Source organism: Ziziphus jujuba, chromosome 6, assembly GCF_031755915.1.
Source record: "Ziziphus jujuba cultivar Dongzao chromosome 6, ASM3175591v1".
Taxonomy (NCBI): domain Eukaryota; kingdom Viridiplantae; phylum Streptophyta; class Magnoliopsida; order Rosales; family Rhamnaceae; genus Ziziphus; species Ziziphus jujuba.
In genome coordinates, this window is record NC_083384.1 from 26,949,404 (window position 1) to 26,965,429 (window position 16,026).

Here is a 16,026-nt window from a genome sequence, read left to right on the forward strand (position 1 = left end):
TTTGCATGAGCAAAAAGCCAACTCGGGCACCCCTTGGACAATTTGGACCTCAATTTGTTTTGCTCATAACTTTCAAACCGTATCTCCGTTTCTGACGTGCTACTAGTCTATGAACTCGTGACAACATATACTTCGTAACGGTACCTCGGTCAATGTGAAATTCTATCAGGAGCAAAAAGTCAACGTTTGACCCTTTCTCGGTCAGCGACGGTCAAACCTTGTCAACCTTGGTCAAATTTGAGAAATTTCCGATGTACTTTGGGATGGAGTGTTACATAATTGGCTAGCATCGAGGTAGGGGCAGCCTTGGAGACCTGTACTTGATACTCATTCTGATTATAGATTGGCCACATGGCTTTCAGTGCGGCTTGGAGGGCCCGCAACTGTTGGTGCATGAATTCAAATGATGCTGCCATCTTTCCATTGTGCGCTTTTACATCATTACTCATATGACATAAAATATCTTGAATGACTTTATCATCATTTAAAGTCATCTCAGCTTCTTAGTTGATGGATCCCATCGAGCGTGCCAAAAAATAATGTTGGGAAAAAAGTCAACACTAGGCATCTTTGATTGTGCGAGCGTACCACCTTTTAGATTAAAAAAATAGAGAAAATAATAATAAAAATTGCAAAAAATAATATAAAATCATATGATTGTGTTTAATTGCAGAGAACAAACAATTAAGAAGATTCTAATACCTTAATTATTAAAGGACTTTAATCAACTAAGAAGAAATAAATATGAATGCCAATAATGATAATAACAATAATACTAATAATAATATTTTTTTTTTTGGTCCTCTTAAACCATATAAAAATAATTTAAAAATAAAGTTTAGACATAAAAGGTCATTAAAAAATCAAATTTTATGAAGCAAAATAATGTAATAAGATGTGTGTATATATATATATATATATATTTTACATTACAAATCAACGTTTGTTCTTCATTTTGTGTATATCATAAATATTATTTCATGTTCTCTCGCCTAACACAAAGCAAAAACAACACACAACAAAGTCTTAAGTAGGGGCGGGCAAAATGCAATTCAACCCTTTTAAACTGACCAACCCAATCAAAATATCATAAATTTTATGGATTGGAATGATTATTAGATTAGAAATACAAATATAATCCAACCTAATCCAATCCAAATCATATATTATATGATTAAAAAATTATATATTTTTTTATTTTTAATATATATTTTTTAACATATTCCCAAAATCCCCAAATGAAATGAAACCCTAAACAATAGCCTGCCTTATCATTATGTTGCCTTGCTGCTGCCACCACCATCATAATCATTAACCAAGTTTCGACCATCACAGCCATCAAAACTCATAGCACAACAAGCTATCAGTTGCTGCTCATTCTTCATTTCTTTGCTTCAATACTCAAATATTAGCTGCTCATTCTTCATTCTCTACTTCAAGACTCACGAGAGCTTTAAGACTCAGGGCAGCTTCACAAGCAATACTCATTCTTTGCTTCAATACTCGACATTAGCTTGCTGTTCTTTCTCAACTTCAAGACTCACGGCAGCTTCACAAGCAATACTTATTCTTTTCTTCAATATTCGGCATCAGCTTGTTGCTCCAAACAGATTAACCAATCCAAACCAAACCGATCATAAATGATTTGGATTGGTTTAAAGCTTCAATGGTTTGAATTGGATTCTTCTATTAGATAAACCGAAAATATGGATTGGATTGTATTTTGGTTCAAAACCAAACCAACCCAATCCATACTAACCCCTAGCCTTGTGTGCAAAACGTTCCATGTTGCCTCCTAAACTATTGTGTTTTTATCACTGAAATCCTATTAAACATGTTCGATAAATGAATCTTACGAAATTAGCGATATACAAATAATGTCATTCAATTGAAAAACTGTTTTATCATGCTTTAGTTCATTTTTAACTATTTTGTATGTCTAATTTTGTTAAATTCATTAGATAAATGAAATATTAAACTAAAATGATAACAAAATTCAGAGGACATTGTGATACTTTTTGCAATTTGGAGAGTACAATGCAAAACATATGGTAGTTAAAAGGGGATATACATACATATATATATATATATGTATGTATTTAACCTTTTATTTTATTTCCGTATCCAATCATCACTGTGTAGTGAGGTAGCATATACCGTTTCCACAAATTGAATATGCTTTATCTTAATAATTATAAAATTATATGTAAAGTACATAAAAGAGCAACAAAAAAACCTTCCTAATTCCAACTATATATTTCCTATATTTTCGACTACATAGGAAGTGCATAATACATATATATATATATATATATTATCACATTCAAGCATTGTGATTTTTTTTTTTAAATTATCAAATATTGTGTTTAAAACTTGACAACGAACGAACAAATTTTACGCGGATAATAAAACAGCTCAATCAATCGCTGATCTTAATTAGCAAATCAGGGACAAACTGCAGCGCATATGGTTCTAGGGACAGAAAGTAATATCATAGTCATTCCCATTTGGGCAAGAAAATAAGCTTGTAGAATCATCATATTGATAGCTATAAGCGTCGGGGCAGAGATCCTTGAAGAACTTGGAGTAACTTGTTGGCTCACAGATTTCCTGCTTGCAACAAAATTGATCGTTCCTAAATACGGTGCAAGGGCTGTTACAGCCTCCTGGATCTCTCAGCTCCATGGGGCACGGCCCATTGATATCGGCTGTGCATTGGATACTCCGGCAACCATCCGACGTGGGCCTAAATTCCATAGGAATGTTAAACCCATTCACCAGCCAGATAGAATATGAATCCGTGCTGTTTCGTCGAAATGTATATTCGGCGAAGGTGTAGGGAGCTCGACCATCGGCTTGGCATTGGAGGAGGCCATCGCAATCGCCACTTTCGCAAGTTCCGTTCTGCCCGTTGCCATCAAATTTGCAGTCGGTTCGGCCCCAAATGCGACCTTTCTTTTGAGATATGACGTTGAGAGTCCATGTATCACCTTGGTTGAGCTGCCTTCCGCCTTCAGGATTTGCTGCAGCCCACACAGTGTAGGAGCAGTTGTTGTGGATATGTATTCGTGCTGCGCATCAATATCACAAAAGCGAAAGCAAATATTTTTTAAGAAGCTTTTTTTTTTCTTTTTCTTTTTTTCCTTGAATTAAGTAGCTCTTACGTAATTAATTAAATTAATTAAAGAGAGATGAGATTTATGGGAAATAATTTAATGAATAATACTTGATGGAGTTATCAAACTTGTTTCTAAAACGAAGTAATGTGGCATTATCTTATTAATTAGGTTCACTTTCTGTTATTTTTAGTTATGGTAATTTGTCAACTTCTAATAATAAATTGTCATCTAGTTTCGTATCCAAAATTTGATAAAAAATTTGATGGCGCGGGCATTACTCTTAATCATACAACGTTCATTAAGCACTTTTACAAGTTCATTATAATATATATCACTGCTTTTTGGGTGAAGAAAGGGGACCGAAGGTCCAAAACAACTATAAAACTATATCACGAGATGACGTAGTACCGATGCTCTCAGCTTTTGAACAAACTACAAACACCTTTTAGAGCTTTCTCCAAATAATTAATAGAAACCTAAACTACATAAGTGATTGAAATTAGCAAGGAAATCAATCACCTTGTTACATTCTCTATATGTGTGCTTCACCGAAGTATTAGCATTGTAAGTTAAAATATGATTGCAGCTAACAATGAGCCAAAAACAAGGGGTCTGAATCTTCCATCCCCATTTTTCTATCTTCAACCCTATTCACTATTGACATATTTTTCCATTTAATTTAAAATTATTAATAAAGAAAGAAAATAAATTAAGTGAAAATAAAATATAGCTTTTTAAGATGATTTGAGATCTATCACTGGTCAAATAGTAATGATGATAGAAAAATGGGGACAAAAGTGATAAAGCACATGGTAGATAAATATCCTTGTTGAGTCAGTTTTTGAGTATTGGTAGTTTTTATAATTCAATAGATTGAGTTGTAAGTGTGTTAGTCTTAATCTGTATTGGAAAATAAAGAATAAATTTCAGTTAGGAATGATAAGTGATTCAAAGGCTAACCTTGATTATCAAGTGGTTAAGCAAATTCTATTCCACACAATATTTTTTTATTATAAATTCAAGTTGACTTTTACATGTTTTACTTTGATTTATGCTTTGGGTGTTTTGCCTTTGTTTAAAATGATTTTTACAAAGTTTTTGAAAGTTAAAATACTCCATTTTGACCAAAGTTTGACCATCATTCAAACAATGGTATACATTGTTCGAACAATAGACTGCCATGTATCATTTTGTGAGTGGTGAATTTACTATTGTTTGAAAGACACATATAGTTGTTTGAACAATGGCCTACTTATCTGTCAATTTGTAACTTGTGTATCTAGCATTCTTCGAGTAATGCATTGTGTTGTTCGAGCAATACCTGGACATGTGTCATTCCTATGTCTGCTACTTATCATTGTTTGAACAAAAACCTTTGTTATTGAAATAATCCTCCTTGTTTTATAAGAAACCCTAGTTCCTTTTGGGTTTCGTAGGAGAAAGATAGGTCTTAAAATCAGGAGAAAGATAGGTCTTAAAATCTCCATTGATAAGAGCTTAGTTTTACTATTAATGAGGAGTGCTAAAGACCCAATGAATTAAATTTAAACACTTTCTAATGATTTTCTTGATGATAGATTAAACGTTCCTCAGCTTTTTTATGTTCTATTTATGATTTGACTTTGAGATTCTCGTATTTTCATTTTATCACATAGTGAGAGAATTAGATTTTTCCCACCATTCAATCACCATAAACACTTTTCCTTTACCACATCAATGTTGATACTCTTTAAGATTTGTTCTCACAAAGTTTTGAGGAGCAGTACTCATGTGAGGAAGACCGTTAGGATGATGGTGGAGTTGTTACTTTTCGATGGAAGTCTAGAAGATGGCTGTTGGAGAACATTGTGAGGAGTGTTCGTTGCAACGAACTGGGAATACAATTGTACTAGGATTAGAGATTGAGTCACACACTATATTAGTGGCTACTAATTTTTGATATTATCCACTTAGATTGTGTTTGCTGTATAATTTTCATTTTTTAATGGATTTTTATATCAGAAGTGGTGACTAGAACCCGTGATCTTTCCAATCTAGGGTTTTCAAGTAAAAGTCTGTGTTAGATTTTAATTTATCTATCGTTTAGATTTTTAGATTTACTGCCTTTATTCATCCATTGTGGGAGGACTAAGTCCTCGATTTTTGTATTTGCTATTTTATATATTTGCTGTGGGAGGATTGAATATGAAAAAATTAGGCCTAAACTCTTGTAGGTTCCTTTAATATTCAATTGTAAAAAGAAAAATAAAATTTTGAAAAACCTATTCAACTTCCTTTCTAGGCATTTTCTAGGTTTTCAATCCTAAATACGCGCTATCAAGACTGATTCAAGGAAAGTGTGATACTGATAAGAGTTTATGATCAATATAATATTTACAAAGCACAAGTCGGTAGCAGAGACATAACCAATAGCATAACTACCATAGAGCATCTTAATTGTAGCTAATATGGTCACTTCTTATTATTAATCTTGTGTATCTCAAGTATAAAAAGCTGATATAAACATATGATGTACTTGTGATTACTATTATTCAGAATAAAAGTTTAAACACATTAATTATTTATCTGTGTATTTCATTATGGTGTCTGAGCAGGAAAAAGTAACAAAGCTTAACTTAAATGTGGCTTCTACAATTGAACCAAAATTGACAATCCAACCCTAAAAAAGAGGTATTAAAAAAAAAAAATTATATAACTAACAAAGGAAGGAAATTATGCTAGAAAAGAAAAGAAAAAAAATAGCATGTACTATTTTTAATTTGAACAAAATAAGGGCAAGAAATAGTAGAATAAAGAGAGAATGGGAACCAAGGAAATAAAGGCAATGTTCGGCAGAATTCTTGAAAAGTCAAAAACAACTTTTAAGGCTCAAAACAACTTTAAGGCTCAAAAGTTACTACTAAGAATGTTTGAATAATTTTCAAAAAAAAATGTTTATAACCTTTTAAAGCACTTCTACCAAAGCTAATAAAAAGTAATTTTTTTAAAAAATATTTCTGAACAAGTAAAAATAAAAGTAAAAGTAGAAGCTATGCTAAATAGGACCAAAGCATTGTTTGTCAGTGGAATAAGTGCTTTTTACTTATAAATGCTATATTTTCATTATATTTTTTTTAAAAATTAATGGTTAATTCATTTAAGCACCCGTTAAGATACTCATTAATCCAAAAACTCAACAAACCCTGAAAAATGAAATAGTTAACTCCATTTAGCCTTCATTTGGTATAACTTTGTTTATGGCCCAAAAGCTTTATACGAAGGTTAAAAGTTTTTTTTTTTTTTTTTTAAAAACAAATATAGGTGTTTGACTACTTGATTAATAAATATTTATTGACCAAATAAAAGTTTTTTAAAATTGACTTAGAAAAGCCTAAATTTTAAACTTCTTCCGAAAAAGCTGAAAATAGTTTTTTAAGGAAAATAAAGTTTTGCTTTAATGAATATTCTTTTTTCCAATGTATTCTTGAATTCTTTTAAAAAAATTACAAAACAACCTAAAATGTAACATTTTTATTTTCACCTAAATACCTAATAATTTTGGATAAAAAACTTCTTCTTTTTTTTTTTTTTTTAATTATATCTACTCACAAAAGATCTACCAACAAAACCTCCTTCTACAAACGTTATGCCAAAGATATGACAAAAACTAGGGAAAAAATCAATATTGGATAGCTTATTTTCCCCGATTAATTAAAAAAAAATTTCAAGTACAGGGTTACACGCTCAATGAATTAATCAACAAGTTTGACTGAAAGACAATCAACGTCATTTGGAATAAAGAAAAGAATATTAAGAAAATTAGAAAATCAAGAAGAGAGACTAATGGTGGTGGACAATAGTAAGCATCCATCAAACTACTTTTCAATTCTTTGACTTGCCGACGGAGAAAAATTTTTAAAAGTTGGAATAAATTCCTTTTTTAATTATCTTACGATTTTCTTATTAGAAAAACAACCAAAAAAAAAAAAAAAAAACCAGCAAAACATGAAACCGAAGTTTTTATTTTGCCAGGACCTAAATCTATTTTATATGACTTCTAAAATACTGCTTAGCCTTTTAAAATATATATATATATATATATATGTATATATATTCCAAAGAATTAATGTTTTTATTTTTGGTAGAAGAGATTTTCAACATCCATAAAACGCTAAAATCAAAGCTATTAAAATGTAGTTTTTTTTTAAAAAAAAAAATTCTCATAAATAAAATAAGAAATTATAAAAGAAAAATAATAATAATAGAAACTGACCTCAATCATGGTTATAAAGTAATAGTACCTTGTAAAATGTCATTTGGGCAGAAGACAACTTTATAGTCGGTCCCACCGGGACACGTAAACGTGGAGGACCGATCGTCTAAACCGAAACTGTAAGCATCTGGGCAGCGATCCTTGAAAAATCTGGTGTAATTTGCAGGTCTTCCACAGCCGCCCTGGACGCAAGGATTAATACACCCTCCGGGTACCTTCCACTCGGTTGGGCAGTCATCGTTGATATTTGCTGCGCATGTGAGGCTGCGGGTACACTGTGGTGAGGTGGGACTGAATTCCATAGGAACATTGAAGCCGTCGACCAGTGATATATCGTAGAAGGCCGGTCCGGATTTATTTGCTTCGCCTAATCGATATTCAGCAAGTGTGGCAGGCGATTTACCACCATTTTGGCAATGGAGGACACCCCCACAGTCACCGGTTTCGCATTTGCCATGACCCGATTCGTTGAATACGCAGTTGGTTCGAGCCCAGATGCGACCGGGTTTGTCGCCATCGACTCGAAGCGGCCATGATTCGCCTGGGCTAAGCCGCATGCCACCGCCGGGATAGGCTGCTGCCCAGACAACGAAGGGACATCTGTTTATGATATCGATACTGCCTGCTTTGGTTGATGAGATCACAAAGAGGAAACAGAGAATTTTGACAAGGCTCGCCTTTGAGAGACGCATTTTAGGAGGAAGAGATGTTAATTTTAACTCGCTCTCATCGTTATTTTATGAAAAGGAATCATTTTCAAAGCCACGCCTGTTGCTGACAGACAAGTCAAAGAATTCTACTTTCGATCTTTACCTTCTTCTTAGTCAGAGGAAAAAAAAAAAAAAATTAAAATAAAATAAAAATAATTGTTACTCAACAACAGCAGTTACTATTTTCTCAAGACTAAGAGCATCTTGTATTTGCCTTCGTATTGCCAAATTTTAACACAAAAATGGTTTTAGATCTCTCCAATGGCAAATTGTAAAACTTGCAAGTTGCATTTTTGAACCTAAATTTGATAAATAAAATACCATTTGGCAAACTTTGGTTATGGACCCAACTATAATAAAGTTTGTGGGTTCTATACTATTTATTAGTGTATTTTTCCTTTTTATTTGTTAAGAAACAAGATTAAGTAGGACTCATACATCCAAACCTCTCAAACATTTGATTAAATACTTTTTTTTTTCTTTGCCAATGCTATATTTTACCATATGCCTTTGGAGAGAAAATTTTAAAAGTTGATATTAGTGTTGATATTTACCATTGAAGAGGTCATGTCAATAGGAATGTTAATTTGCCCAAACTGCGGTGTACCATCTCTAACGGACGATTTTTCCCAAAAAAATTGGGATTGCGAGGCAGGCTCACCATAAAACCTTAAAGTCTGAATCGGGGATGGATCGGGACTGGGGAATAAAGAACTCGTCCCAAATCCGTCCCGTATATATTTATTTATTTTTTTATTTTATATATTTTGACTGTTATATTTTTTAAGGATGTATTTCATTATAATTATAAAATTTGACCTTAATGTATTTTATTTTATTTTTATTATATTTTAGTTATTTTATTTACATTTTATTCATAAAAAAAATGTTATATAAATTTCTCAAAATAAATTATATCAATTATAAAAAATAAATAAACGGGAAAAATTGCCCTGCCTCGTCCCCACTTCGAAAACCTCGTATCTGCCCCGCTTCTAAAAAAAGGGAAAAAAACCACAGGGACGAGATGAAAAATTCTCCACAGAGACGAGGATGGAATTTTAAAAACTAGCTCCATCTTGTCCCATTGACATTCCTACATGTCAAAGCCAATGTTTAGAAATACCACGGCAAAACAGCATTCGTTGAAGACGCTTAGAGCATATGCTAAAATGTGGATGCAATAGTGTTGGGTCTAGTCCCACTCCCTTGAAATTTTAACTGTAACAGTCCAGACCACCTGCATGCGATATTATCCGCTTAGGGTCCAGCCTGTACAGTTTTGTCAAAACGCGTATCAACAATTAGGGGTCCCACCCCTTCACCTGCCAGTCCCACTGGCCCGGACCTCCCAGGCCCAATCGAAATACTATCCGCTTTGGAAGCTAGGTGGTGAGCCCAAATCTTCCCCTCATAGTTTTAAACGCATCTCAAGAGAAAAGTATCCGCACCCTCTTATAAGGCATGCTTCGTTCTCTTTTTCAACCGATATAGAACTTCACATTAACAGTTAGAAAAATTTAAAATTAAAAATTACATTATTTAATTGTATGGATTCATAGATTTTATTACTTCTAAAAAATGCCAATTAAATTTTTGGTGCTAAGTGTTCCAAAAATGCAATTGGTATTTTTGGCAATGTGTCATCGAGAAGCAAAAAAAACTTATTTATTCTCTATTTTTGCATTGTAATGGCAAATTGCTATGCCACTGAAGATGCGTTAAGTTTGAGACAAAATAAAGGCATATCCTATATCGTTTTGGAAAACGATTTTTCATTTCAGAAAGTCAAAAATGACAAAACAAATGTGTCCGGTTGCCTTATTTCAAATTTAGAATTTGAAAAAAGTTGAAAATATTCTCTAAAATATTAGTAAATTCTGAAAAGAAAACTGAAAACAAATATATAAAAAGATATGGATAATATTTATTATTTTAAATAATTTTTTTTATTTATATAGATATATACGATCTTTAATATATATATATATATATATCAAACACAAATATAGATAATAATAACCATTTTTAAAAATAAATATTTTCTTTACAATATATATATATATATATATATGATACTTACCATTTATCAAATTTAATTTAATCATTTTCATTCTCACAAAATATTTTTGACTATACTACCCAACATGTTTTTAAATTTTAAAAATAATTTTACAAGATTGATTTATAAAAATTGTTTTGAAAAACGAACAAACCCTAAAAGTCCTTATTATATAATTTAAGTGATTATCTTATACTTTATGAAATTCATGAATTTGTTTTTAGGAAATATAGTTTGGAGCCGGATCCTTTGTCCACTCTTGGTTGTCTCCAAACTAGTCCTACCAACCAATCAATGCCACATCATTTTAAATTTTTTCTCATCTTTTAATGTTAGTTTTTTTTTTTTTTGTCTATCTTTTTTTTTTAATTTTCATTTTTTTGGATAAATTACATAATTGGTCTCCTAATTATATTGCTACTTATAAGTCAGTCCCTAAATTTTTAGCATTTTGGTCCCTAAACTCGTTAAAACATTGTACCGTTAGTCCTTGATATCATTCCATCCAAAATCCACTGTTAAATGCATGTGCAAATCTTGTGTTAGGGACCAATTTGTAGTTAACTCATTATTACATTTAATTCTCAAACGATGTTTCATTATTACATTTAATTCTCAAATTATGTTGGGCATTAGAAATTGGTCCCTAAACTATATTTTTTTGTTACAAATTGGTCTCTAAAAGGATATGATTTTCGACAAAATAATGTTTAGGGACTAACGATGTAACTTTTAATCAGTTCAGGGACTAAAATGCCAAAAAAATTCTTTAAGGTCCGATTTATAAATGGCAATAGAGCTTTGGGACCAATAATGTAATTTATTATTATTATTATTATTATTGGGTATGGAAGGTCCTTTTAATCTTCCATCTTCTCCTATCTTGTTTTATGCTTGAATGTTCCTTAATTCCTCCTATCTACAATAGCTAGAAGAGAAAATATTTGAAAGTGGAATTTATTTGCTCGGTAACCCATGTTTTGGATTTTCTTCAGGTTTAGCATTTTTGGTTTTTTGGTGTTTTTAAGACTCGGGCATGGTATGATTCAGAGTGAAAAACTATGTAAAACTACAGGTATTACAGTGCAACTTTCAATTTAAATGGATATTTGTTACTCAAAGACATCTACTAGTGCAAATAAATATAGTGACCGATCATTCAATATATATATATACATAGAGATATATTATATTCGTATATTGTAGGTGAAAGTAGTAGTGTTTCTCTATTCAATAGAATATGCAGGATGAATAAGGAACACCACCAAGTTTTTATTTTTTTGTAGATATGAATGCTCAAGAGATTTGATTAATTCAAGCCATGAATAGAAAATGATAATTAGATTTTACTCAAGAAAGCTAGTATACATCGTCTAATGATTTTAAGAGCAAATTATGAAAAAGAGAAAACAGTATGGAAAATTGATAATTGTTTTTCTTTATAAATTTTTAGTAACATGTCTCAGTTGTATGGGGCAGACAGGAATAGGAGCAGGATAATGGGATAGAAGATCTTGGTCCATATAGTTTAAACTCAAAGTACCAACTTTCAAGATATATTGAAGTAGATCCCACATATGAGAAAAATTATGTTAGCATCCTTCTAGAATTATCTATCGGAAACCTCAGATGGCCTCGACTAGAGGAAGCCATATTAGAAATTCTACAAAAAGTCTAGCGATATCTCCCTTATAAAATTGACTTCTCCAATTTTTTCCCTCCATAAAAAACTCACTCTAAAAATATACATATAGCATTATTTCTCATCTTTTTACTACAAATTTCACAAATTTACAGGACTTTGATAACAACAGTACAGAAATATAAATCTGAATAAAAAATAATAAATCGTAAGTACTTTCTTATATGTTAGGACCCCTTCCAGAGTCTCCTACCTAAAACCTAAGATGACCCCGACTCTCCCTAAGTTTTTACTCAAAACAGAAAATACATACTTATGTAAATTCATAGTCATCCACATCTCCCACTATCTACAATCTTGCAATTTTATAGTACTTCATGAATATACTAAACACATAAATGTAGATAGAAAATAATAATAGGAATAATAATCAAGAGACAGAGACAACCTAGGCCCAGACCTTAAATCATACAGTCTATTTTTAACTTCTAGGGAATATACATTTGCAAATTTATATTATTGGGAACCAATAAATTGCAAGATATCTTCAAATAAAAGAAATTACGTTAACATATACACATAGAAATAATACGTTAAATTGAACAATTAAGGTTGTGGTATTAATTCCAATAACATAATCACTATTCAAAACCAATGTAAACATATATTTTCCTTATACATATATACATAAATATTAATATGTATACAATTTCTTAAAGGATTTGGTGACCTTTTTGTAGGCTAATACATCTGTTCTAAGGCTCATACACTTGCCGAAAGCTGAAACACCTACCTAAAGGCTTATATACTTGCTTGAAGGTTGAAATACCTGCTCGAAGACTGATACACCAGTCCAAAGGCTCATATACCTACTCGAAGTCTGATGCACCTAGCCAAAGACCGATACACCTGCCCAAAGGCTCATATACCTACCTAAAGGCTAATATGGATTCTTGTTACCAGTACTATACAAACCTTCCCCCTACTTCATAATGTTACATACATATTTCCAAATCCATAAAGTCATCAATTCGGATAAATATAATAATTATGTAGTTAACAATAATAATAGTAATAATAATCATAATTAGGTAAAATAGAACTAAAATGATAGATAAATTACTTAAATCGCATACTTGTAGCAGAAATACATCTGATGTACCATATGATACATCAACACACGGTCCCATGATATTAGCTGTTCGTAGATATACTACTGCCAATATGGCTAAGGGTGGTTGCTTATAATGGCCATCCAACCTGCTAATCTTGTAATAAAAAATAAAAAAAGATGATACTAAATTGTTCATAGGCTGAAACCATCATTGCCAAACTTGATGCATGATATGATATATCAATGTTACTAAGTGATATTTGGCATCCCATACACCATTTAATAGAAGAGAACCTAAATGCGGCACATTTAACATTCTAAAGATGTCAGTGCAAAATAACTTGCTATCCTGCGGCTAATATGGTGGCCAATGTCGTCACTATAAAAATGCATGCCTATCCTTGCTCATCTTAGCGCCTACAGGTATGGCTAAACCTGCCATCATTTAGCTATGAAGAGGGTGGCTAATCCCATCACTATAAATTACCTGCCTACTCTCAGTCACCACAGCTCACAAAAGAATGACTAAATATAATCTTTGATCATGGCACGAAGGTGAAGTACACATAAACTTGAGTTCATTAAAATCAGAGTTGTGGCTGAAAAGTTATGGACGAAACAAGTTATGGACCAAACAGATCAAGTGATGCTGAGTTTCACTTTTTCCTTTTATGAGTTTTGTTTTTAACTTATATACTATTATAGAGCACTCATTGATATGAGTTCACAGACTAGTGGCATACTTAATCTAGACTTATGGTTGAAAAGTTACACATCTATAAAGTTTAATTAATTTTTTTAGGATAAATTTTATCGGGTATATTTCGACACATGTTAAAAATGTGTAACAAGCGCCACCGACATGTGCCACATGTTGCCATTTTACTCAAACCCATGGGTGCATAGTGGCACCACAATAGGCCTTTATTAGGCCATGTGGAGGAGAGGGAGGAGTGAGAAAGAGGAGAGAGAGAGAGAGAGTATAACTAGCCACCCATTTTTCACCACCCTATAGCCATTGGCAGGTTGCATGCACTGATCCACAATGAAGACCACGTCGATATGGGCTAGCTATCTAAATCTTAGTGTCAAGACCCATCAAAGATCCCTCACTGGAATCCTAGACAAGCCCTGACACTAGGAAAACCCTACCAGACCCTCTAATGGAAAATCCGGCAGCACCTCCTCTAAGGGATGGACTTACCACAAAATTCCCTGTATAGAAAACACACTTCTAACAATATCTCCTTATTTCTCCCACCTTACCACAAATTATTCCACAAGTTTGCAGCATTTCAAATAAATAAACAGGGAACCAGTGCAATATTATAAATAAATATCCAATGTAGTATATAGAGCATTATAAGATACATCTAAATATAAAATTAATACAATAAAAACTGGAAGGAAATAATACAAGATGGAAGGAAAAGAAAGGAGAACTCCTTAGAATTTGGCAATGAACCAACACATCGAGCTCGTCCCGGATGGTCAACATGTACTAACCTGGGACTAGGGGAACGAATTTCAAAACATGAGATGGTAATCATCTTAATGAGTGATCCAATCTTCTATATAATAATAATAGTAATAATAATCATAATACACTTGATTAATTAATAATAAATAAATAATAATTAGTTGAAAATAATGTCTTCACTCAAAACCCTAACAATTCACTTCGTTGGAAAAGTTCCCCTTTAAAAACATTTTCACAAAATCCCATATTTGTATGCCCCAAAAATCAAGAAATTATTAATTAAATAAATTGCAAATAAAATACAATAAATTAAAGATTTAAAATTTATAATGAGAAATAAAATAATTTTAATAACAATTATTAAATTTTAAATTAAATATCATAAATAAAATAAAACAAAATCACAATAGAATTTAGACTAGAAATAATCAAGGAAATATTAAAATTAATTGTATACCTCATTTTGAAATAGTTAATGAAATAGAATAAAATTCATGTTAAAATCTCAAGTTTAAATAATTAATGCCAACATGGTAAAATGAAATTTCTAAAACACTAATTTAAAATAAATATTAAAATCATAATAAAATGCATTGTACACATCAATTTAAAATAAATGATAAAATATAATTTAAAGCATCGATTAAAATAATGTTGAACACAATTAACCACATTTTTAAAGATAAATAAGATCTTAAAACATTAATTTGAAATGAATGGTAAAAATACGAATAAAATCCATTTTAAATCATCAAATCAATTTAAATAATAAAATCATGGTAAATACATTTTTAAAACATTAATCCGAATAAACAATGAAAACATAATTAAATACATTTTAATTTTAAATACTCTTTAAAATATTATTATTTTGGAAATCGTATCAGGAAACCATTTGATACACCAAATTATCTACAAGTGGCATCCGACGGTACTCAGTGTCCCAAACACCACCTGATAGGGATATTAAAGAGAGAAATCGGCATACAGTCGCATGTCGTCCAACAGTGCCACTGTTAACAGTCATCCTGGCCATGTAGGGGGACGACTGATGCTCATTGTGCATTATACCCTGCCTACTCTTGGTCCGATGACAACCACAATACAACCCTATAAATAAACCTATAAGCTAATCACATCCACCTGCGCGCTAATCACATCCACCTGCGCGCTAATCACATTCATTTGGCGCTAATCATATCCATATATATAGTACAGAACACCAATACTGTATAGTGCATCTAAAAACCAATAGAATTATAAATTTTCCAAATTTCAAAATCTCATAATACCATTGGACTTAAATACCTCTTTTCAAGTTTATATTTCTTTAAACCATTATCGTAAATACATCACGTTAGAATCCATTCTTACAATCTCATTGATGCAAATAAACCAAGTTTCCAACGGCATAAAATCAATCCATAATATTTAAATGCATAAAAATATTTTTGAAGCATAATACTTTAAAATAAATATTTTTCTTCAAATCCTTAAAATTAAGCTGTACCAAAAATGATATATAAAAAAAACTATATAAAATTCATATGCAATTAAATTCATATAAACACCATCATAAAACCAACACTAAATTTAACAGTAATTTAAATAAAACTTTAAACCATGAAATATATGGCAACAAAACAT

General features: G+C 31.5%; 1 protein-coding gene across 2 annotated transcripts; it reads right to left on the reverse strand.

The window, feature by feature from the left end:
* Window positions 1–2,304: 2,304 nt before the first annotated feature.
* On the reverse strand, window positions 2,305–8,325 carry LOC107405279 (thaumatin-like protein). Of its 2 annotated transcripts, none has more exons than XM_016012311.4 (2): window positions 7,400–8,308; window positions 2,305–3,071 (listed from the first exon to the last, which is right to left on the reverse strand). In XM_016012311.4, the coding sequence occupies exons 1-2, from the start codon at window positions 8,061–8,063 to the stop codon at window positions 2,473–2,475; spliced, it is 1,263 nt and encodes a 420-aa protein (XP_015867797.1). In that variant the 5' UTR covers window positions 8,064–8,308; the 3' UTR covers window positions 2,305–2,472. The 2 variants fall into 2 exon arrangements, with proteins under 2 accessions (XP_015867797.1, XP_024924789.1); XM_025069021.3 differs by lacking the exon at window positions 2,305–3,071 and adding an exon at window positions 5,556–5,778 and having other exon boundaries at window positions 7,400–8,325.
* Between the last annotated feature and the right edge of the window lie 7,701 nt (window positions 8,326–16,026).